Source organism: Hemicordylus capensis, chromosome 8 (genome assembly GCF_027244095.1).
Source record: "Hemicordylus capensis ecotype Gifberg chromosome 8, rHemCap1.1.pri, whole genome shotgun sequence".
NCBI classification, from domain to species: domain Eukaryota; kingdom Metazoa; phylum Chordata; class Lepidosauria; order Squamata; family Cordylidae; genus Hemicordylus; species Hemicordylus capensis.
Window position 1 is genome coordinate 23,018,659 of NC_069664.1, and position 25,616 is coordinate 23,044,274.

Here is a 25,616-nt window from a genome sequence, read left to right on the forward strand (position 1 = left end):
TAAATAAATAAATAAATAAACAACAACAACAACAATTAATTAATAATTAATCATTGATAAATCTGGAATGCTGATTCGTGCCACCTAAGAATCTGTTTTGCAGAATAGGCTTTTAAATTTCCTTTTCTCTTTTAAAGGGCTGTTTTATTATTAGGTCTATGCATGCTGGGAAATGTCAGATCCGATCTGATCCAACCCGACAGGGAAGTCGTCAGGTGGGGCCAACATGCCCCCCGAAAATTGTTGCATTGGATCAAATCGGGTTTTAACTCCAATGTTTTTTCTAACCTTCTATCCAACTCTCCTTGCATTCTCCTGGCCCCTTCTCAAATGGAACCAAGCATGCTCGGTTTTGGCACCCCGAACATACCCCCCAGTTCAGCTCGAATTTGAGCCAGTCCAGGTGATGTGAATTCAGTTCGTCCCTGGGTCTGCCTTAAGCCAATCAAACAGACACAGTGGGAATCAATTAGAGGCTTGGTTTAATGCTCTGCAGAAGCAGGTAGACAATGGGGCTCACGCTCCACATTGAATACAAATTGGTTATAGGTGCATCTTACATTTATACAGACAATCTGAATGATGCTGACATAGTATATGTGGCAGTAAAATGGTGGACTAAGTATCTAGTACGCATGCGAATGATTCATTGTTCATCTGGTGATCACTCCTTATTTGGTTACATCCTGTTTTATTAACTTCTCAGCAAAGAACGGTGAGAACCAAGTTTCTTTAGATACAATTTAGTGGAGAGAGATAATCATGTGAGGCCGTGTCCTTGAGCTGGCCTGAGCTGGGCTGGGTTACTTTAAGTTAGAATTAGGTTTTCTAAGCAAACTTGGAGATGCTTTGGTATTCTATGTAAAATGGAGTTACTTTGGTTTACTCAAACACATCACAGGGGTTCTAACACACACATACTTTTTTAAAAAATCGCTGCCTTCCAAGAGCACTGCTGTCGCCATGAGGGGGGATCTCCGGCGGTTCCCCCTCCCCCCTGCTGGCCTTCCCCTAGTCTCTAATTGGGCCAGTTCAGGCCATTTTAGTCTGTTTTAGGCCCATGCTGGGCATCTGTGATGATGGCGGCCATTTTGGAGGCCATCACACATGCACACCAGCCATCTGTGTGGCCATGTGTGTATTAGAAACCCCAGACTGGTGGGGGTTCGGCTCAAGTTCAAGCTGAACTGAGTCTGATTCGACTGGAGGGTGAGCGGGGGGTGAGCCCTCGAGCCCGGCCAAATTCGACGTTGGACTGGCTCGAACTCCTCTCCAGGGAGCACCCAGCAAGCTGCCTCCTGGCCACTCATGTCATAGCTTACATTTTTAAAAGGACTCCCCCCGCCACAACACCCCCTCCCCTTTAAATTGGCTTTAAGTCCCCAAGAGGCATGGGGACTGTGGGATTTGTAATTTTTTTAAGGGATGCAGTCATGGCATGAAACCTTCGGAAAATATGTGCTGTAAGAGCATAGGAAGCTGCTTTGTACCAAAACAGACCCTTGATCCGTCTAGCTTAGTATTGTCTACACAGACTGGCAGCGGCTTCTCCAAGGTTACAAGCAGGAATCTCTCCCAGCCCTACCTAGAGCTGCCAGGGAGGGAACTTGGGACCTTCTGCATGCAATCAGGCAGATGCTCTTCTACTGAGCTGTGGCCCCATCCCCTAAGGCAGGGGTTCTCAACCTGTTTTACTCCAGATGTTGCAGAACTACAACTCCCATCATCCCCCGCTACAATTTATTGTGACTGGAGATGATGGGAGTTCTAGCTCTGCAACATCGGGGAGTGCCACTGCTTGGGAACCCTTGCCCTAAGGGGATATCTCACAGCGTTCCCGTGTACTCTCCCATCCAAATGTAAAGAGAGGAGAGCCGATCTTCTGGTAGCAAGCATGACTTGTCCCCCTAGCTCAGCAGGGTCCACCCTGGTTGCATATGAATGGGAGACTAGAAGTGTGAACGCTGTAAATTATTCCCCTTAGGAGATGGGGCCGCTCTGGGAAGAGCATCTAGGGTACAAGTTCCCTCCCTGGCAGCATCTCCAAGATAGGGCTGAGAGAGATGCCTGCCGGCAACCTTGGAGAAGCCGCTGCTAGTCTGTGTAGACAATACCGAGCTAGAGTGACCAAGGGTCTGACTCAGTAAACGGCAGCTTCCTACGTCCCTATGTTTCTAAACCAAGGCAGACCTTGCCTAGCAAAGGGGGTGATTCAGGCTTGCTGCCATAGGAACAGCTCACCTCCGCAAGGGCTCTCCCTCTCCTATGGCCCTCCTTTTAGCTCTCCATGATGCAAAGAGAAAGCAATGTAGGAGACAGTGAGGCTGAATACTAAAGAGAACAGAGGCAGAAGAAAGCTTGGCCCTTGTGATGATGAGCGAGTCCCTGGAGCTCTTGCTTCCTCTCTGGTTTTCTCCCGTCCTTTCTCTGCGAAAATCAGAATGCTGCTGTTGCTTCTGATGTGACCATCTGCAGTGGTGGGCCACGCCCCCAGCAGCTGCATGGTTTAGCAGAGCGTGCCAGCTTATCAAGACCATCTCATACTTTGCCCCTGGGCAACTTTCCGCATCACCAGACAGCACAAGCATGAAGTCTATAACTCTGCAGAAGCCAGGCACCGAGGCAAAACTGAGCCAGCGTGGTGTAGTGGTTAGAGCGCTGGACTAGGACCGGGGAGACCCGAGTTCAAATCCCCATTCAGCCATGAAACTAGCTGGGTAACTCTGGGCCAGTCACTTCTCTCTCAGCCTAACCTACTTCACAGGGTTGTTGTGAAAGAGAAACACAAGTATGTAGTACACCACTCTGGGCTCCTTGGAGGAAGAGCGGGATATAAATGTAATCATCATCATCTTCATCATCTGACCAGGGGCTTAACCTAGGGGAGAGGGGCCCGATGTGTTCACCCCTCTCCCCAGGGGCCCTCGGATTGAGGGAGATAATAAAATAGGGAGTGGTGGAGCTAGGAGGCCTTCCAGAGCTGCCCCCCCCCAGAGTATCTTCCCACCACCACCACTGGAAAGAGTGCCTTCAGTGTACCTTTCTCTCTGATTTGACATGAATGGGCCTTCTGGATGGGTTATAAACCCCTATCCAGAAAGCTTCTGTGTTGGAAAGGAATATATGTGTAAAGCAAATCCCACATCCATTGCTCTTTGACAGCTTCCAGCTCTGCTGGCCGTCCTTGCGGTTCCTGGAGGATTTGCGGCTGAGCTCTTGGCTGCTAAAAATGCCTGCCGTGCAGACACCTTGGGGACCCTGGAGTCTCTGCTACAGCCCATAGCATGGCATGAAATGTCTGTACTTCTGCTGACCTTTCCCCAGCAAAGAGAATTAGGATTCCAGAACAGTAGGAGGGAAAGTGCTGATGATTACAAAGTAAGGATTGCATAAACTAAAGGTGGGGATGAGGGAATGCTCAGGAAACCTTTTGCTCCACAGTTCTGCACAGAACTAATTTTCTCTCCAGCTCTGGTTGAAAAAGGCAAGCAATAGCTTAGCTGGGCTTGGCTGCCCATAAGAACTTCCAGGATCCCCACAGATCCTGGTGGGACCGGGCTCCAAACCCAGCACCGAAGCCCAACTCTTAGCCTGGGTTAACAGAGCGAGGGCATCATTAACTCAGGCTCTGGGATCATGTGTCCAGGTGGGCCGCTTGCAACCTGGCTCTGACACAGATACAAGCACCAGAGCATCGGTCTCCTGGGGGAATCTCCCAATGCACCACACTCATTGCACGGTGCATTGTGGGATTCTCCTGGACTCCATAACGTGGTGCAGCTGGGAAGGAAAGCTTTTGATTTGCTTTAAATTAAGCTTGAGCATTTAAAACACATTAGTTGCTTTATATACAACCATTGTTTAATTCGAGAGAGAGAGAGAGAGAGAGAGAGAGAGAGAGAGAGAGAGAGAGAGAGAGAGAGAGAGACCCTCTATGTCAAGAGTGAGAGAGAGACCATCAACATTAAGAAAGATTACTGGCAAATGAAACCCTAAATGAGGGTGAATAAATAAAGCCTTGGCACACCATTTCTAGAAAGTTGCTGGTCCCGGCATACAGTTTTGTAGGCTCGCAGGTACTTACCCCCCACTCCCAGTTTGGGAACCCTATTTATTTTTTGAGGGGAGGTAGCTTTCAGTGATGGGGTAACCCTTTCTCACTTGTTCTATTCTCCCTGATCAAAATCACACACATCAAAATCACTCAAAAATCACACACATTAAAAAAAAAATCCACACAAAAATCACACACATGAAAAAAAAATCACACACATCAAAATCACATCAAAATCACACACATCTCAGTTGCTATTAGTCTCGCTGGATGTGTGTATTCGTGTGTGTGTGTGTGTGTAACTTTCCTGAGTTATCCCCTGCTAACTTGGGAAAGAGACACCTAACAAGGTGATTCTCTTTATTTAGCAGGGGGAGAGTAACTGGCCCTATCCACCCTCAGCACAGGACCTCCAGTGACAGTTGCTGGTGTCTGTCTTATGTTTCTGTTTAGATTGTGAGCCCTTTGGGGAAAGGGAGCCATCTTATCTTCTTTATATATAATTCTCTAAGGCATACCCGTGGCTAATCCCATGTGTGGCAGCTCTCGTGATAGTTCAGAGAGCTTCCAGATAGCCACGAGTGGGAGAGAAGAAAATGGAAGCACCAGCCAGCTGGCGGGGGGGGGGGGGGGAATGGTGGCAGAGGCCAGCCAGCAGAGAAAATGGCAACAGGAGGGTGGAAGGAGGCGGGGGTGGGTGGAAGGAGGAGGCAAAATGGTGGACAGGCCTGCCTGCCTGCCATGGAGAAGCAGCCAGGCAGGCTGGCCACTGAGGGAGAATGAGCTGGTGGGGGGGAAGAACGGACTGGGGCTGAAGTGGGGGGCGGCGGAAATGGGGCTGAAGTGGGGGAGAAAGGGAGAACTAGGGGCGCAGATGCTGTGCACCAGGTCAGCTAGTTTATTTATTATTTTTCTGTGTAAAGCACTGTGGAAACTTTTGTTGAAAAACAACATTTGTTATGGGGTGTGTGTGTGTGTGTGTGAAATTTGTGCCACGACACACACACATGTCCCACTGCATATTTGGAGTCATTATGTGTCTGCCCTTCATGCCTTGCAGCATTTACTACATCAAACATATAACCCATGAGGCCATTCTGTAAATGGTTAATAAGCCAAGTTTATTTTAAAATAAGCACACACCCTTCTCTCTTTCTGCTTGTCCTTTGGGTTCTGTTGGAAAGCAATGGCAGGGCAAATAATAACTGTCGTACAATGGAACAGAACTAGTGATGAGAAAGGAGGACATTCCCACATCTTTGTCCAGGAGTTGGCCAAGCAAATAGAAACAACATGTGGCACCCTAACCCAGACAAACCTGACCTCCCAGTCTTTCATTCAGTCAGGCTGACTGAATGAAAGGCATGCAAATATACATTAGCAAATATTCAAAAATAGAGAGCAGTAGTTTAGCACTGTGTGTGTAACTACAGTATGGTTGTGTAACTATATGCAATGTTTCAAAAATAAATGCTGCAGGAAATGAATAAACATTTCACTGGCTTTTGACCTTTTCCTGGATATTTGTTGGATGGAGATCTTTTCATTTTGTCCTCCACTCTTAGGGTGTGGCTGGAACTGTTTCTATCCTGCTGCAGCCCTCACCTTGCCATTCAGCTCTGCCGTCACCTGGTGCGTCTGAGAGAACAGGTAGACCTTGATTTCTGCAGTCTGTGAGCAGGAGGCAAGTTCAAGGCACAGGTAAAATCTCTCTGCTTTCTGCCAGGGTGGGACTGAGTGGGATGGTATTATTGAGATATTGATGGATTGAGCTGATATCCCATCCCTGACAACAGCTTACCATAATGCAACAATCAATAGTAAAGCAAAGTGTGCCGTCGAGTCGGTGTCGACTCGGAGCGCTGACAGAGCCCTGTGGTTGTCTTCGGTAGCATACAGGAGGGCTGGTGCCAGGAGTCAAAATCGACTTGACGGCACACTTTACCTTTTATCATTGTTATCTCCCACACAGTATGAGATGATAACTTCCAGCATCTTCCTAAATCAGTGGTGCCACTGATACGTACCAGTGGTGATTCGAACCGGTAACCTCTGGCTAGATAGTCAAGTCACTTCCCTGCTGCGTCACCTCTCCCCAAAAAGATCAGTTGAAAAGGTCCAGCATTAATGCTAAAACAACCTCATGATTGTTCTTTAATTGGGTTCTTTATATCATTTTTTAAAAACCCCTTTATATCATTTAAAAAAACACACACCTCCCTTTACATGATAAAAAGAGAAGGTGAGGGTAGATATTAACTTCTAACTCATTTTTTTAAAAGCATCAAATGGTTTCTACTTTCCAAATACCTGCTAGTATTAGTGATGAATTTATGTTGGTTGGTTAGTTGGTTGATGCAAGGAGAATCCAGGTATGATTCTAACAGGTAGAAAGGAGAAGTTGTCGAGTTTTTCTTTCTGGAGAGGAAGTTTCACCTTAGTAAAAGTATTGCAGAAAGGTAAACAAGATCCAGTGTGGTGTATACTAGGTGAATAAGCAGTAATCCAGGAAGCACCTGGGTCAAATCTTGTCTCCATTTTTATCTCACTACATGCTCTTAAGCAAGCCAATGTAGCCACAGACACTCCTCTGACAGTTGGGGATAAGGATAATACTGACCTGCCTTATAGGGTTGTTGCTTAGGATATTAGGATCACGTGTGGGAAGTGCTTTGATGATAAAAGACTGCAGAGATTTGACTGCAGAGATTTGTAAAATTGTGCATGGTGTGACAAGAGATAACATATAGTTCAGCTCTTGTTGTTATTTATTATTATTTATTATTTAACACATAATGTTTACTGCCACAAACGCAAGTCTCTGGGCAGTTTACAACAATTTTATTTTGAGCAATGAAGCCATTTTCTCTTTTGTTCTAGAGGAAGGGAATCTTATGCTTGCATATGTGGAGTTTAATACATAAGATTGGTAAATACTGTGGGCGATAGGCATGTGAAGCTATAGAGGTGTACAAAACCAGTTTGCCCGGTTTGGTTCATGTTTGAACTGGTCCCGAATGGAACCAGGTGTGTTTGGTTTTGGCACCACAAATGAGGGGCCCAGCTCGGCTCAAATTTGCAACAGCTTGGGCCCTGTTCAGGGGTGCCAGGAATGTTTTTTGGTGGTGGTTATTTTAAAAAATGGTGAACTTACCTCCTCAGAGGCCTTGGGAGTGCTGCTGAGGCCATGGGGTGTGTCTCTGATGGTTCCCCATTTCCAGGGAAATGTCTGACAAGTGGAGTTGAGTAACAAGCTCTGACCCAGAGCATAGTTGAAGGACACACTATTTAGCCACCTCCCTGAAGCTAAGCGGTGTGGTCTGTGCCTGGATAAGAGACCCACGGGAGACCTATGGATGCCACCACTGGGGATAGGGCTGTAGCTCAGTGACAGAGCATGTACGTTGCATGCAGGAAGTCCCGGGTTCAATCCCTGGCCTCTAGGAGTGTGCACAAAATCGGTTTACCAGACTCAAACCGGGCATTTTTGGTTTTGCTCCCCTGAACAGACCTCCCAGCTCAGCTTGAATTCAAGCCAGTTGGGGGGTTCTAATGTTTTTTAAAAAATATTTTTTAAAAAAAGAAACACCACCTCACCGCCTCCGGTGGGTACTGATGCGGGGGAGTGTCCGGGGGTTCTGGGGTCACACCGATGACTGGGGTCATGCAGTTGGGCAGTACGTATGTGTGGCAGCCTCCAAAATGCCCTCAGCCAGTGCAGAGAGACCGAGAACAGGCCGGAAATGGTCCAGAATGGGCAAAAAATGACCCAAACTGGGCCATTTGTGACTGTGGAAGGCCGGTGGTGGGAGGAGGAACCACTGGAAACTCCCCCTAGCCATGGAAGCACCCCCTGGAGGCAGTGAGTTTCTTTTAAAAAATGTTTAATGTTAGAAGCCCCGAGATGGCCTCGAGACGGCCAGAGGGGTTTTGGCTCGACCTCGAATTTTGATGGCAAACCAGCTCAAGGTCAGGCTGGTTCACACATCCCTACTGGCATCTCCAGGTAGGACTGAGAGAGACTCCTGCCTGAAACCTTAGAGAAGCTGCTGCCAGTCCGTGTAGACAATACTGAGCTAGATGGACCAATGGTTTGACTTGGTATAAGGCAGCTTTCTGTGTTCCTACCCAGTTTTTCCATGAAAATGTTGGGTGAGTTGTCAGCACAGATGGCAAAAGAAGAAGTAGCAGCACAGAATAGAGAGATTTTGTTGATTGTGCCCAGGAAAAATATATAAAGGTGGTTGTATAAAGAGGGAGAGGAACAACTTTATATTTTGAACAATTACTCCCAGGGGTGGGCTTAAAGTGATCCAACATCCACTGGGACTTAGCGTCTGTATATAATTCCTGATCTGTCCTGGGAGAGGAGAATGCCCATCTGCGTATTTACCCCAACCTTTCTTCACGGACCTCAGGGTAGGATATGTGGTTTTCTTCCCCACTTTTATTCTCACAACAAGCCTGTGAGGTAGATTAGGCTGCGAGACAATTTAATGCTGGACTCAAGTCACCCTTGAGCTTCATAACTGGGTGCTGATTTGACATCAGTTATCTTCATTCCAAGACCGATGCCCTAACCTTTGCATTCTACTGAGCAGAGTCAATTTCTGTCAACAAGGCCACAATCACTTTGTTTAGGATTAAAAAGGACTTCTAGCCTACAGCCAGACTGGAGACCATGGCAACTCCCATTTGAAATGAAGCACGGTTCATAAAAGAAAAGACAGCTATGTTTATGGTCCTCACAACAGAGAAGGCAGATAAATGATTAACCTAGTGTGATACAGTACCCAGCGTACAAAGTCTCTCAACAAAAGTAGGTTGAAAATTGTTCCCTATGCAAGAATCAAGTTATATAGATGTTTATATCTCTCATCTACTGAGGCATGGGTATTTCCAGAGCAGACAAGCATTAGGTTTGTTAGGTCTTCAAAGTCTGCTTGCCTGTTTGACCCACAAAGACAACACATAGGCAGAAATTAGTGATGTGCACGAATTGAATTTTCATATTCGATTCAAATTTGAATCAAAACTGGCCGATTCGATTTGAAACTGGCCAAGTTGAATTGGCCTGAAACAGGACATGAGCAGCACCATATTGATGTAAACAAAAAGAAGAAAAGGGGCACAGATTGATTGCTAAGACAAGTCCTGACCGAGGACTTTTCCTTCTACTTCATTCAGTAGCTAGGTACAGATGCTGGATAAGAGGTTGCTCTCTGACCCAGCTGCTGCTTACGGTATGATCATTGAAGGAGCCTCTGACCCTTTTCCCCCCTTGCCAACGATCATAGATTGGGAGTGTGCACAGCACCTGAACAAGAGTAGGAGCTGTCTCCTGGCCTAGTAATCATCATGTGATCTACCCTCCTGCCTAACTGAAAGAATTTCACCTGTGTTGGAGGAGAATAAGCTGGAGTTATGAGCAAAAGAGTGGGGGAGACACACAGTTGTCCAGAAGAGGACTTTTCTTTGGATGGAGTGGTTGTTATTTGAGAGAAAGGAAGGGTTTTAGTGAGTATAGGACTTGGGGAGAGGGGGCAATATGCTGGGAACAAAAGGAGGGAGCCTCTCAACTTTATATCTGTTTAGTAAAAGAACAGAGGAGCAAGGAACAGATTCTATTTTAGGAAGAAGGATTTCATCATTTGTGCAGAGAGTGCTTGAACAACACAGGGAGGGAGAGTGGACAATGGGTTGGAGAGAAAGAAGAGGTGAGGTGCAGAGAAGAACTGGTCTGAAACCATAACACATGAGCTTCTGCCAGGGGGTACATCTTTCCATGGTCTGTGAAGAGATCTTGGAAGAAGCATGGAGATGAAAGACAGAGACCTTCTGGTGCAGCCAAAAGACCCTGGGAGACACCGCCCCCATCTCTCTCTGGGTGTTCTGGCGTGGTTGTGTTCCAGGATCAGAGATCCACACATTCAAGGATCTCTGGGGACAGATCTGTTAGGCTTTTTCCTATCTGGATTAGCTGACTCCAGACTGCTCCATTCGCTGCTGTGAAGCTGAGTGTATTTACACTAAAAAAACTGAATAGAAGGGACAAAAGATCTGAATAGATTTCTATTACATGTGAATGCAGCCTTTCCCATGACTCTGCTGCTGCACCACCAAAGATCTTGTCATAAAGATTCAGCAGGGCTCTGTTGTGCTCGGTGCTTTGTGAGCAAAGGACGCCGGAAGTACCTGTGCCAAAGAATGAACAACCGATCAATCAGTCAGGGCATTGGACCTAATGCCACATGAAAACGTACATGCAGGGAAGAAATAGGCAAAAGGACACAGCCGCTGAGATATATCCATACATTTCATTCTGAGTAAACTCAAGAAAGGAAATCGGAGATTCTGGTGCTTGGGCTGGGTGAGTGAAGGAGCTCGGAGCAGGTCTGTGGTGAAGCCAAATAGATACAGTGGGTTCAAGGATGGAGTCTAGCCAATCTAAGTGGTCTGGGAGCAGAATCCAACAATCTGGGACTGGACCAGCACAGAAGATCTAATTGACAGCTATACAGGTGGGTTAGTCCGTGGAGAGAGAAACAACCTTGCTTCTTGCTTTTCTGGCCACACCACCAGGTCCAAAGGCAAACAAAACAAATGAAAAAACCCTACCCAGATTTCTTTTCTGGTTGATTGGCAGCATGGTCTGCTGCACCCCTTAAAATATTCTGAGTTATTTTCTCTATGGAAGAATTTAGTATGCAGCTGTAAAATAATCCAATCATACTCAAAGCAGGGTGTGGCAGGTATCTGGGAACAATTGCCTGCCCCTAGCAAAGGCTGGCTAGAGGCAAGTTATATGCATTGTGTTGTATTAAATCAATGCACACCTTTAAATGGTGACATGTGCACACATTTTGAGTATAAGCTACGGTATTTCCGGACCCAATGCAAAATGCTGTTTTAAACCTTTAAAGCCCTAAACAGCTTGAGACCAGGTTACCTGAAAGAGCGACTTCTCTTGCACAAGCTTCTCTCTCCTAAATAAAGCATTGTATCCAGGCCATTTTTAAAAATTTAATGATTATAATTGCTACCTTGAGTGTATTTTGACAGGAAGGTGGGACAGAAATACCCAAAATAAGTAAATACATTTTTTAAAAAAATCTCGTCCTACTACCAATAAACTGGTTTGAGAGTCAAGAGAAAAGAGTGGACACTACGCAAGAATTAAATTGAAATATGCATGTAATGACTGCTAATCTCAGAACACACCCAACTGTGTGTGTCTTGTCATCACAATGACCATAGAGCGGTTGGTTGTGGCTGTTGACTCTGTCAACAAGTAAGCAATCTCTGCTATTACAATAAGACTTCTGGTGGTGAAAAGAGTGGAAGTTCATGTTCCACCTCAATCTCAGGTTTTTAAAGTCCAGTTGCTGCTGCTTTAGAAGAGCAAACTATGATGAAAGACACTTCGGGTCTTCCTTTGACTGTCAGGGTTCCCACACAACTCTCCCCTACCAACGGCTTCCCCCTGGACAAATTCCAGATCTGAATTCATGGTAGAAACATGGGATGGATGGATGGATGGATGGATGGATGGATGGATGGATGGATGGATTGTTAAATTTATATACCGCCTTTCATTAAAACAATCCCAAGGCGGTTTACAGCAAAATTTAAAAACAAGATGGTAAAAAAGACACAATTAAAATATTAAGTGGAAAATATTAAACAAATCTTATTAAAATTTTAAAACAAAAGCATAAAAGCAATACAGAGTACATTGAGCAGCAGCAGAGACAATCAAATAAAAGCCTGGGCATTTATCTCTCTGCTGGTGGAAAAAAATAGTCAGTAGGAAGCAGGGCCATGCCAAGGCCACGCTTTCCTCACTGTGACGGATGTACTTGGCTGTTTCAAGAACCAAACAGTATTCTCATTACAAGACACACCATGCTCCAGAGCATGGATGGTTGATTGCAGGTTATGAAGTCCTGCCTCATTTGACTGTTTGCTCAAGACAGAACTCTTAACAAAAGAAAGGGAACAGAAGAGTGTGTGTGTGTGTGTGTGTGTGTGTGTGTGTGTGTGTGTGTGTGTGTAATGAATAAACGAAAGGCAAATAAGGCTAGGAGAATGAATTCTTTCTTTAAAGAGGATCTATCTAGTACCAAGTAGTTGTATGTGTTCCGTGATCTCTTTTCCCTTAAAATAAGATGAATGATGCTCATATACGTACAGTAGCCAGAAAATGTGCGTACATGCAACTTTGCATGTAGACATTCAAAGATATGCTTTATGGGAGGAGTGCTGGTCTTGTGGTAGCAAGCATGACTTGTCCCTTAGCTAAGCAGGGTCTGCCCTGGTTGCATATGAATGGGAGATTTGATGTGTTAGCACTGTTAGATATTCTTCTTAGGGGATGGAGCCACTCTGGGAAAAGCAGGAGGTTCCAAGTTCCCTCCCTGGCAAGATAGGGCTGAGAGAGATTCCTGCCTGCAACCTTGGAGAAGCTGCTGCCAGTCTGTGTAGACTATACTAAGCGAGATGGATCAATGGTCTGACTCAGTATATGGCAGCTTCCTAGGTTGCTATGACACAGGAGGAGGCAGGCTAAAGTAGTACAGAGGAAGCTGTCTTTTACTGACTCTGACCTTTGATCCAGCTAGCTCAGCACTGGCTACAGTGACTGGCTCTTCAGGGTTTCAGCCCTATTTCCCAGCCCTTCCTGGAGATGTTGCCAGGGATCGAACCTAGGGATGTGCACACCTATTCCGAGGCGCCAAAATGCTTCGAGCTTCCCCACCGAATCGTTTCCAGCAGGAGCGAGCAAGTGCTTTAAAAGGAAGAAGGCAGGTCTTACCTGCTCCTCCATGGCCCCTCCGCTGCTCCAGGAGCGGCGTCAGCATAGCGTCCACATTGGCACGGAAACAGCATCTGAGCATGCACAGAAACCATCTTGAGTGGTCAGCATGGTATTGCTGACCACTCAAGATGGAGTCCGTGCATGCTCAGATGTCATTTCCATGCCAGTGCCGCCCTGCACAATTCTGGGAGCAGCCTTGCAGCTGAGCAGTGGGGCATTTAATCCCGACAGCACCACATGGGGGTGGCAGGGGCCATGCAGTGGCCATGCAGGAGCTGGTAGGAGCAGGTAAGAGGAGCAGGTCCTCCTCTTAAAGCACCCACTCTCTGCCTCTTGCAATGTGCACAAACGCTTCATGCAAATCCCTACACGAACCTGGAATCTTCTGCATGCAAAACAAGGGCGACTGAGCTATGCCCTTTCTCCTAGAATAATCAAGGCCCCAAATGTCCAGCCAGAGGACACGATCCTGACAAGTTGCAGCAAAGGGATTTTTCATTCAAATCACATCACTAGGAAAGCAAGCGGAGTGTTGTTTTCCTTGCTAAGTTCTAATGGCCTCCAAGTTTCACGGGTCACAGTTCTTTAAGTTCCTTTCTGGTGCCGGTCAACAGGGTACTTACAATCTCGATTTCTCCTCCACTTAGGTTCTGGGAATTGATCAGAATGGCCAATTTTAAGGGACACGCTCTTCCTGGCAGTTTCTTCATCCTGTTTGGCCTCTGGTGGTCCTTGAAGTCCTCGCTGAAATACCACAGCCGGAAACTGAACAAAAATGGCCATGCAAATCGTTGCTTCAGGCACCTGGATGTCATCGAAGGAGCCGTCAAATTTATCTTTTCGGTCATAGGTAAGGCTCGAAATAGATGCACCTGAGGGTTGTTGCCTTTCTACTGACCCTGCTGCCACCTTATCCTGAGTCAGACCATGGGATGATCCAGCTCAGTATTGTTTACACTGACTAGCAGCGGTCCTCCAAGGTTTCAGTCAGGAATCTTTCCTGGCCCTACCTGGAGATGCCAGAGATTGAACTTGGGGCCTTCTGCATGCAAGCAGATGCTCTACGATTAAGCTACGACTCCATCCCCAAAGGGAAGTATCTTACAGTAGACTCACATGCAGTCACCCATCCAAATGCAAACCAAGGTGAGTCTTGCTTAGCAAAGGGGACAATTCATGCTCTCTACCACAAGGCTGGCAGAGCCCACTGTTGACACTTGCCTTTGCCCACCCCCCACCAAGGAGTTCTAGGCCCAAATGCCATTTCCCCCACAGTGCCCTACAACAATGCTTATACTGGGGGCATCATGGGGAACCAAAAGTATCAAGAAAGACCCACTTCTGCCACTTCTTCCCAGGTAAGCTCCTGTCACAAACCTTAGGGGGGCCTGCAGAGGCATTCTTACCCCCGGACCTTGGGGCCCCGGTCCATGGCTTCTAAGATCTGAAGGGGCCTCCAAGGTTCCGGGGGGGCCTCCAGGGGAGGGCCTGAGGCCACCAACCCGTGCCCACCTCCCCACTGCCCCACCACGCCAAACCGCCAAAATTTACCGTAATTTTAGCCACCAATGAATGTGGGAGGGGGTGAGCTGTGCAATCCTCCCCCCACTCTGGGGCAGTGGCAGCAGGCAGAGTGGTCACTGGGCCTGCCCATCTGTCCCAGCAGCCCTTGAAAATTGTGAGGCACTCCAGCGCACCTGTGTTCTGTGCAGGTGCACTGGAGCACCTGGCAGTTTTCAAGGGCTACTGGGCCAGATGAGCAGGCCCAGTGGCCGCTCCGCCCACTGGGCGGAGCACCACAATTACCTAGGTGCACCACTGGGGGCCTGACCTTAGGAGGGAGCCCACTGGAAGGCACTTTGCTGTCCTCTACAATCCACTGATCTATAAAAGCATTCTGAATGTTCATTCTCTCCAACAAAGGGAAAGTGTCTATCTGCTGGGTCTGCTTGTGCTTTGCCTCTTGTTTAGGGATCCTGGCAGAGCAGTTTGTTCCGGATGGTCCCCACTTGTATCTCTATAGCGGGGAGCCACGTACATGGGTGAAACTGATGAACTGGCAACACTCCACCATGTACTTGTTCTTCGCTATCTCCGGAGTGATGGACATGCTCACCTATTACCAAGACCAAGTGCCTGCAGGACTGGATCGCCTTGCTCTCTCAGTTGCCTTCTTTGTGGAAGGTTGGTAGTGCCATTAGACTTAACACTCTGGACCAGGGGGTACCAGTCTTGGGTGTCCCCGACTGGGGGTAGGGACCGGGGATGATTGTCAGTTGTAGTCCCACAACAAGTTGGTGACCCAAGGTTGGGACCCCCTAATCTGGACCATTTTTACCTATCAACCCATAGATAGGAATTGTAGGAAGGGACCAGCCTGTCCATGAGTTTACAGTGAGATTATTGTGGCAGGTTTATGTGAAATTAGAACTATATAATTGTTCTATACTGCGCCTCCCAGGAGAGGACCAGTAGTTCAGTGGCTGGTATACCTCACTCACAATGCTAGAACCCAGCCAGGGACTCCTGGCAATCCGTTTCATCCCGTAGAACTGATTGTGAGGAGATTTAGGGTCAACAAAAGGAAGGACTTTTTCACATAGCACACAATAAATCTATGGAATTCTCCGCCACGAGATTGTGGTGATGGCCTTTAAAAGGGGCTTAGGCAAATTCATGGAGCACAGGTCTATCAATGGCTACTAGACCACTAGTCTACAAAAGGATGCCTCTGAATACCAGTTGTAACAGCAGGAGAGATGCCTTCATCATCTGCTTGTTGGTAAAACTATTGTCACATCAGGCACATCTTTTTAAATACCCTTTGGGAGGTCCAGTGTGGCTTTGTATAAGTAATTTGCACATAGTGGCTAATACTTCCTTTGACTGTGGGGCTTAAGGCAAATTTGACTTGCCACTGGGAAACTTGGCAATAAAAAGATGCCAGCTTGGGTGTTTCTTGCATCCATTGCACAAAGGAGATCAAAAGGGAATATCATGTGGTCGTTACCGTTCTGCACGGGTGCCATAGAAGAGGAACAATGAAATGTTCCAGATGAGAAGAGAAGGTTCTTTTTTATGACTGCTGTTCTGAATATGGTGTGCATTTCAACAGGCTTCCTCTTCTACTTCCATGTCAGCCACCGGCCAATGCTGGACCAACACATCCATTCCCTACTGCTCAATGCCATCTTTGGAGCGGCCATCAGCACCTTCATAGGGGTTTTCATGCAACACAACATCATCTTGGATCTCTTCTGCAGCAGTCTTGCCCTCTTGCAAGGAACCTGGTTTTGGCAGGTTGGCTACTTTGGGGTTTCCTTATTAAGACAGGGTTGCCACAAGACATGCCCCAAAGATGATGACTTTCGTGGTGCCTTGGTGGCAAACCTCTCTCCGGAGCCACCCTCTACAAAGGGGTTAATTGAGCAAATGCTTAAAAGTTTTTTTCTGATCATCTGCCAGTAGCCATGTGGCTGCTTGGGAGTTCTGGGGGTGGGTGATGTGAGACAATGCATCCTGGCACCCCATGCTGAGCTACCAGTGATCCACCCGCCCAACAAACAGAAATGGATTGTTTGTGGGGAGGTAAGCTTTTTAAAGCTTCTTTACTGCTGCCCCTGTGGCCCTTTCTCACTGATCATGAGAAAGGGCTCAGTGTCATCTCAATGATCAGTGACGATCATCTCAATGATGAGCATGTTCACAAGCCTTCATCAGCCGACATTCTTTACCTCTTGGTCTGAAAGTGAGAAATCTTTTGAATGGCGAATCTTTGACGGATCGAATACGAATCGAAGTGACGAATCGAATGACAAATCTTTCTTTTCTGTCCAGATAGGGTTTGTGCTGTACCCACCCTTGGGAGGCCCAGAGTGGCAAGAGGAGGATCATAGCAACGTGATGTTCATCACCATGTGCTTTTGCTGGCACTATGCTGCCGCAATCCTCATCACGGCTGTGAGTTACACTCTGGTTCACTGGTAAGTTTTCCAGAACATTACCCATTCTTGGCCCCGATCCAGAGATAGTTGATAGAGAGACTGGCAGTGTGAGAGAGCAGATGGGGATACTCAGCCTTGCAAGCAATCCACAAGCTTTATGGGGATGTGCATCTGTGCATGACTAGAGGAGCACATGTGATTCTGCGCACAGGCTTCTGGTAGAAAGCCAAGGAAGTTGCTTAGGGCCAGATTTACCCCTCAGGGGAGGAGGCACATCCCAAAGGTCAAGGCAATAAGGGGGAAAGTTCCTGAAGATGTTGAATAAAACTCAGTCAGTTGTTTTCTTCAATTGCCTGGTGCGTTTCCAGCTTAAAAGTGCTCTTCCTCAGAGGCAGCGGTAAAAACAATTTACAAAATATGATACAATTTTTATGAGAATATCTATAATATAAAGCTGCTTGGGCTTCACGGACCAACTGACTGGCATGAAAAAGGCAAATTCCATGCTAGGGATCATTAGGAAAGGAAATGCTAATATAATATAATGCCCTTATACAAATCTATGGTGCAGCCGCATTTGGAGTACAGTGCACAGTTTTGGTCACCATATCTTAGGAAGGACCTTGTAGAACTGGAAAAGAAGCACCTTTTAAAAGTGGTGACTCTCTTTACTGAGCAGGGGGAGAGCAACTGGCCCTATCCATCCCCAGCACAGCATCCCTCCAGTGGCTGTTGCTGGTGTCTATCTTTTTTTTTTCTTTTTTAGATTGTGAACCCATTGGGGACAGGGAGCCATTTTATTTATTTATACCTATGTAAACCGCTTTGGGAACTTTTGTTGAAAAGTGGTATATAAATATTTGTCGTATTCATCATAAAAGGTGCAGAAGAGGGCAACCAAGATGATCAGGGGCCAGGAGCACCTTCCTGATGAGGCAAGGCTATACCATCTGGGGCTCTTTAGTTTGGGAAAGAGGTGATGAAGGGGAGACATAACAGAAGTGTATAAAATTATGCATGGAATAAAGGGAATGGACAGGGAGAAAAATTTCTCCCTCTCTCACAACTATCAGTCCTTGACAAAGGACAGGCTCCAAGCAGTCAGGTTTCAGGACGCAAGGGGCTTGTCAATCCACATGAGTCCAATGCAGGTGCATGTTTCAGGACAGGCAGGACTCATGCTGTAAGGCAGCTATCAAGCCTCGGAGAGGCCAGAAGTACAGCTTGGGCCCCGAGTACCATAGGGACTGCCTGCTCCCAGCTGAATCTACCCATCTGAATAGATCAGCTGGAAGGGCTCTGCTATGCATGCCGACACCTCCTGAGGACCGCTTGTCAAGCATGTGGGGCAGGGCCTTCTTAGTTATTGCCCCGAGGCTGCGGAACTTGGCTCCCTCTCTCCCAGCCTTTAAGAGGAAAGTGACCATCCTTCTTATTCAGGCTTTTGGCCAATGAGTTGCCCCTCCTCTTTCTAAATTTCTAGCGGCATTTGTTCTGTTTTTATGTTGTTTTTATTGAAATGCTATTGTTTTTATTTTGTTGTTAACCGCCCTGGGGACTCAGATGAAGGGCAGTCTATAAATGTGAATAAATAAATAAGCAAGCAAAGCTGTCAGGGAAGCAGTTTCCTCACACAGAGGCAACAGGTTGCTCAGACTAAGTGGTAGGCTGTGAGACCCGGGTTTTGTGGGGCCTGCTGAGCAGGGATTGGCACCTTGGAGCTGCAGAGTTTAGTCTGCCACGTTAGCAGTGGAAACAGAGTGCTGGGGGCAGAAGGTGAGAGACAGGAGGCTGGCTGATGGAAGCCCGTGTTTAAGACATCTCTCTGCACCCCACTGCCTTATCGTAACATTAATAGCCAGCAGCACCAGTGTGTGACTGATAATACCTGTGTGTATCTTAATTATCCTGTCCACAGCTGCATGCAGCGGCATAAAAGAAACCATGGACAAACTGAGATCGGGCTCGGGAACTGGAAGCGGAAGTCTGGGAAAAGCGCTCAAACGGCCCTCTTGAATGAATCCGATGAGGAATGAGCCCAGCCGGCCACAGTGGTTAGGGCCTTTCATTTCAGGAATGAAAGGCACTAGGGATGTGCACGAATCATGATCCGGCACACGATTCGTAACACATCCCCTGCCCCTCTAAAATGGAAGAGAGCAGGTGCATACCTGCTCCTCCACTGCTCACCACCACTTCCTGAATTGGCGGCACTCCTAGCTATCTTTGTGTGGCAGCAGCGCTCTCCCCCAACTGCTCCCACATGACACTGGCATGCGGTGTCGCCATGTGCATGCTGGCATCATCCTGGAACAGCAAGGGAAGAGTGCCATCAGTGCACAAAGGTAGCTGGGAGGAGCGCCGACAATTCAGGAAATGGCCGTGAGCAGTGGAGGAGAAGATATGCACCTGCTCTGATCTATTTTAAAGGTGCTGGGGATGTGTTGTGAATCGTGCATCGAACCGTGATTTGTGCACATCCCTAAAAGGCATCTACCCATTCATTTCAAGAAAGAAAGGTGCCAACTTAGTCTTGAGACTGATGTCTTGAAAATTCCAAAGATTAACTCTTTCAGCTGGGAAGGCATTCCCAAGGGTTCTATACCACACAATATGAAGATAGCCAAGATGTATGAAGGCAGCCTGTCCTGAAATACTTCTAACTTGAAGAGTATATTTTAATATACTGTACGGTTTTGTCATTTTTGTTTAGCAAGGCATGATTGGGTGCACTGATCCAAGAGGACCCGATCGCAGTGCTTCAGGGATTTCTATGATGAGTGGTGAATATAGGAGGGTGGCTTATCCTGAGTCAGACCATGGGTCTATCTAGTTTTGTATTTTCTATGCCAGGGTTGGCCAACCCAAGGCCCTACAGCTCCCATAATTCCTGGCTATTAGCCGTTGTGGCTGGGGATAAAGGGAGCTGCAGTCCTATTATCTATAGCAGGAGGTACTGCTATAGTACCTCCTTGATCAATACTCACCTCAGGTCTCCAAGACTTCAGACAGAGGGGTATATCCCAGTCCTCCCAGAGATGTCATAAAACCTGGGACCTTCTGCATGCAAAACAAGTGCTTTGCCATGGAACGACAACACAGGAAAGGCAGCCTGCAAATGTGATAATGGAACCCATTTTCATCACTGATACCCAAATTGTCCCTATAAGAGTCTTGTAAATGTTAGCTACCCTTAATCAAATGCACTGTTATGCTTGATCTGCGCTAACTGGGTTTGGGTAACCAACTTTGTGTCAGGTCTAGCACAGCAATGATGTTTGGACTCTCCAACTTCATGGAACCCTTGGCACATCAGTTGTCCACTGAGGAACCGTTGCGTACTTGCCATATTTTTCTGCACATCGTAGAAGATTCTGGCAAGCATTCTAGAGGATATGCTGAGTTCACATGGGATGCTGGCCTGGACACTTGACCTTCACTGTTCTCCCACCTCAACTCAACATAATGCACCCTGGATCACGCCCAATACTCCCGTGTGATTGCATTATCATGGCAACTCCCATATGACCACACTGATGTGGGACAATAGTGATGGACAAGCCGACTTTCCAGTAACTTTGCCTACCATTATTAATCTTCACATTGAGGAATGGCAGGGGCCTCTGGGACATACTTTGAAAGCGCATATGAAGAAAGGAAGTTCGATGCTAGAAAGCACCAAAGAATTTCTGCAGCCCCTATCCAGTTGCACATTACAGAAATCTTGTACACAGTGTTTTAATTGAATATGTCTTTTATCAATAAAATGGCAATCAATGACAAATAAAAGTTCCACTAGGCACTGTATCTGTCTGTTAGCTCTATTAACTATTTGGGCAGTTTCTTAAATCCATTTACTGCCAAAAGTGAGGAGGAGAAAGAGGACACACTCCCATGAATCTCAGCTGGAATGATCAAGTCCCATGTAAAAACAAGGTGAATATTGGCTTGTCGTGGGGACCAGTGTTCCCTCTAACAGGGATTCCCAGATGTTGTTGACTACAACTACCATAATCCCCAAACAAAAGCCATTACAGCTGGGGAACCTGGGAGTTGTAGTCAACAACATCTGGGAATCCCTGTTAGAGGGAACACTGGTAGGGAGTCCACAAGCAGAGCATGAAGAAGATCGTCATCTCCCCCTATCGCTCCCCAGCAGCTGAAAGGAATGCCAGTCCTACCCTCAGCCAGTTGCTTGGCATATAGACACATTGCTGAGGTTCCAAGATGACAACAAAATCAAGAGGTTTACTGAGCATCACTAGCAGGGGATGCATTGGAGATTCCCAAACTTGAATCCTCTACTCATCCCTGGATCAGAGCCACAATGGCCAAGGATGATGAGAATAGTAGTCCAATGGCAGCTGGGGAGCCAAGTCTGAGAACCCCTGCCAGACATGATTTGGTGGGCCACAAATTGTGCAGGCATATTCTATACTTTATGTGTGGTTCTTAAGGGGACACTCATTGGCTGCATTCACATGTAACGTGGAATGGTGGGTCCAATGGACCCACACACCCCTCCCCTGCTTTCCCATCCAAATTCGGATGTCATGGAAAGCTCCCTCTCTGAAGTCTTGCTGCCTGTTGAGACGAGGAGGAACTGGCTGCCTGGACTTCCTTTGAAGGACAAGCCCCGGCAGCCAATAGCAGCCGGAGTGAGGGAGGAGCTTCCTCCCTCAACTCCAGTTGTAAAAGAGCCTGACTGAGATGCCATGTTTGGATGTAACACTGTAACCACAGAACCGGAGTTGAGGGCAGATAAATTTTCTACAAATTTAAGGAATAGATCAGTGTCCAGGGAGGGAAACTGCGGTTCCATTTTCCAGCGAAACTGCAGTTACCCTCATTCAGATGTACAGGAAGTCATGCCAGAGGTCCCTTCACCTCCGGTTTCACGTTACATGCGAATGCGGCCATCCAGTCATTACTGGAGGGTGAAAGGTTGGAGAAACATTTGTGGGGCAGACTCTGAAATAAAGTTTACTGGGAAGAGGATGCTCTTGTGGCCTTTTTTCTACAGATCATTTTTTCCTGCCGTTTCTCCAATGAGTGCAGCCCAGTGGGCAAAACTGAATGATACATTAAAGTACATTCTGTGTACAACATTCAAGTAACAAATCAGCCATGTGATTAGGTGGCATCTCCATGTGTGAAGACAGCCAGGGGAGGGGAAAGGCCAACAGGTGGATGGGAGAAGGTGTGCACTATTCATTTCTCCACCATGGAATGGGCTGGATTGGGTTAAGTTGTGCCATCTGATCCAGCCCAATATGCTTAGAATACATTAAAAGTTGCCCCAGGGGTTCCTGTACTTATTTCCTTAATGTAGTATCCCAATGGCCAAGAGAGGGCAGCAGAGTCTCAATGAGAAAATGGAAATCATAATGTTAGGCTTCATCCTTCTCACACCCAGTACCTGCTTTGAGCTGGGTTAACCTGCAGTGTGGGAACCACTTTACTTGTTTACGTTTTTCTCTTTTACACAAATTCTGTCTCTCCCTATCCCCTTACTTCTCCCCCCACCAGACACACACACACACACACACCTCCTCCATCTTTCTCCTCTTAAAAAAACCCTTAAAGGCTTGAATGGGAAAACAAGAGAAGAACATTGTGGTGGCTATCCATGATCCAAGATGTGATACACCTTGGTGGGGCACACAACCTGTTAATGGGTCCTTCCTGCCCCAGCTGATGACTGATGATATAGAGGGCCATTTACTACTAGCCTGAAGAGAGAAAATGGTCTATTTAGGTCAGGGCTGCTCAACTTTGGCCTTCCTGCAGATGTTGGCCTACAGCTCCCGTAATCCTGGCTATTGGCCACTGTGGCTGGAGGTTATGGGAGTTGGCATCCAAAATCAGCTGGGGGCAGGGGCAGAGAACCCATTGCATAGGAACATAGGAAGCTGCCATATACTGAGACAGACCATTGGTCTATCTAGTGCAGTATTGTCTTCACAGACTGGTAGCAGCTTCTCCAAGGTTGCAGGCAGGAGTCTCTCCCAGCCCTACCTGGAGATGCTGCCAGGGAGTGAAACTGGGACCTTCTGCATGCAAGCAGATGCTCTTTCACTGAGCTATGTCCCCATCCCCTAAGGGGAATATTTTACAGCAATGCTCAGATGTAGTCACCTATCCAAATGCAAAATGGGGTTGATGCTGCTTAGCAAAGGGAACAATTCATGCTTGCTACCACAAGGCCAGCTATCTCCCTGTAGTTGGCCTTTCTTTCAGAACCTCTAAAGGTAAAGTGTGCCGTCGAGTCGATGTTGACTCCTGGCACCCACAGAGCCCTGTGCTTGTCTTTGGTAGCATACAGGAGGGGTTTACCATTGCCTCCTCCTGTGCAGTATGAGATGATGAATTTCAGCATCTTTCCTAAATCGCTGCTGCCCGATACAGGTGTTTCCCATAGTCTGGGAAACATACTAGAGTGGATTTGAACTGGCAACCTCTGGCTTGCTAGTCAAGTCATTCCCCTGCTGTGCCATTAGGTGGCTTCTTTAGCACCTCTAGATCACAGCAAAGACTTTAGGGTTTACTGCACATGGCATTGTCACGTGGACAGGTGTCCTAACTCCATGAAATCTCAAAGGCAGAGTATGGCAGATTTGCCAAAACTAAATTTACCCTTTTCTAACACTACATTTTTTGTGTGCCTTGGAGCCTAAGATAGCCCATCTGCATAAGATGGAATTATTTTCCTTCGATCTTCTGGAATGCTGACAACTTATCTTCTCTTAAAGACTCTATATAGGAGTTTGTTTAGCACCCTTTAATTGAACTTGAATTACTCTAAAGTTATGATCTAAGAGAGTGGGTGGTTCCCATTGCTCCTGCTGCTTTGCATTCCGGAAGTGACTAACCTGAATCTTAAAGGCCAGGAAGCCTCACATGCTGTTTGTTATACTAGAGTTGATGCAATCAGCCAGATTTCCAAATGCCTAAAAGAGCATTGTCATGTTGACACACACTACCAAGCCAAATGGATAAAATATCATTGCCACCAAAAGGCACAGCAGGCGAAAAGCATTTCTTTTAGCTCGTCACGAGTACTTTGTATAGAACAATCTATATACAGTGGTCCCTCGACTTATGAACTACTCGACATCCGAAGTTTTCGACTTACGAACGACAAAAATGACCGGAAGTCGTTGCCGGTTTAGATGCGGTTTCCTCGACTTACGAATTTTTAGATGTGGTTTCCTCGACTTACGAATGTTTCCAGACCTCCGTGGTGCGCTTTTCGACTTACGAAAATTTCGACCTACAAACGTGCGTTCGGAATGGATTAACTTTGTAAGTCGAGGGACCACTGTATTTAATTCTCTTGGGACATGCATGCCCAGGATTTGGCGGCAGAACTCTTGCGACACGCTGCGAGAGTTCCGAAGTGAGGACTGAGGAGGAGAAGGGGAGGAAAGTGCTGGCCAGCCGGCCGGCCGGCAGAGGAGTGGGGAGAGAAAGGTGGCAGCGGGTAGGAGGAGAGAAAGGCGGCGGAAGCAGGAGGGTGGAGAGGGGGGAGTGAAAAGCCAAGGCGGCAGCAGGCAGACGGGAGAGAGAGAAAACGGCGGCGGCAGGGCCCTTCTTGGCCACCCACCGCAGCTCTGTGTGGGGGGAGGAACGGGAGGGGAGGAGGGCTGGAGAGTGCGGGGCCGGAGGGAAGGGGAAGAGAGAAGAGACCAGGGCAGGAGGAAGAGGGAGGGGGAAACAGCCGGCCCCAAATCACCACACAGATGCGCTGTGCGGGGTCAGCTAGTTTTTATTTATTTTTGTTATTTTTTTATTATTACAAAGCAGCTGAAATGTAAAGTTATACCAAATGTTTTCTAGTTTCTGTTTACAGATAAAAACTAGGCATTTCAAGGGGAAGCAATTTGTTTTCTCAAAACACAATTCCACTGTGCAAATATTACGCTCCTATTTTTTTCAACTCCGTTCAGCACCATTGTTCCCTCTTAACTGCCATTCTGGTGCCATTCCCTCCCACCACTCCACCTCTTCTTGCTGCTGCTTTTTCCTTCATCTGGGATTAATCCCATGAGTTACTACAGCCAGTTGGGGGTCATGATGTGGGTGAGATGATGACAGATTTGATAACCCTGTGAGGCAAGTGAGGGCGATTGAGAGTGAGGGCAAGTGAAGGCAATGTCAATCAATCAATTTATTACAGCCATAGGCCATACAGAGAACAAACAAAGATTAAAACAAGATGAAGGCAGTGTAAACAAATGAGCCAACATGTTGGCAAGGAGGATCAAAAAGTCACTGAAAGGGGCAGCGATCTTCATAAGAACATGCCCAAGGTCTATCTAGTCCAGCATCCTGTTGCACACAGTGGCCCACCAGATGCCTCTGAGAAGCCCACAGGCAGGAGTTGAGGGCATGCCCTCTCTCCTGCTGTTACTCCCCTGCAACTGGTACCCAGTGGCATCCTGCCTCTGAGGCTGGAGGTGGCCTGTAGCCCTCTGACTAGTAGCCTTTGATAGACCTCTCCTCCGTGAATTTGTCCAGACACTTCTTAACAAGCATTGCTCCCAAACTAGGGCAGTACGTTTCTCCTACTCTAATAATCATTACATGAATGAGTCTATGGAATTGCAGATGAGCTGATCAGAAACCCATCAAAGCCACCTCAATGGTGAGGGCCACGCTTGTTTACCAGGATGCTGCTGTTTATGGATTGTGCGGCATGCAACATATCAGAGAGAAAGATCTGGAAGGATGCTGAAAGTGATGGTGTGATTGGAATGTGTCCAGGTTCCCCGGAAGACCTTCCCAAGCAGCTGCCAAT

General features: G+C 47.1%; 1 protein-coding gene across 1 annotated transcript; it reads left to right on the forward strand.

The window, feature by feature from the left end:
* The first annotated feature begins 466 nt into the window (after window positions 1-466).
* TMEM45B (transmembrane protein 45B) lies at window positions 467-18,866 on the forward strand. Its single transcript, XM_053269971.1, has 7 exons — window positions 467-502; window positions 5,620-5,755; window positions 13,520-13,722; window positions 14,844-15,056; window positions 15,988-16,172; window positions 16,710-16,855; window positions 18,735-18,866. Exons 3-7 carry the CDS (start codon window positions 13,539-13,541, stop codon window positions 18,850-18,852), a joined length of 846 nt encoding a protein of 281 aa, XP_053125946.1. The 5' UTR covers window positions 467-502; window positions 5,620-5,755; window positions 13,520-13,538; the 3' UTR covers window positions 18,853-18,866.
* The last annotated feature ends 6,750 nt before the right edge of the window (window positions 18,867-25,616 follow it).

Coding starts and splice junctions, on each gene's coding strand:
- TMEM45B (XM_053269971.1), top strand. CDS start 13,539: ATGGCCAATTTTAAGGGACACGCTCTTCCTGGCAGTTTCTTCATCCTG. Junction 13,723..14,843: donor ATTTATCTTTTCGGTCATAG/GTAAGGCTCGAA, acceptor CCTCTTGTTTAG/GGATCCTGGCAGAGCAGTTT. Junction 16,856..18,734: donor AGTTACACTCTGGTTCACTG/GTAAGTTTTCCA, acceptor TCCTGTCCACAG/CTGCATGCAGCGGCATAAAA.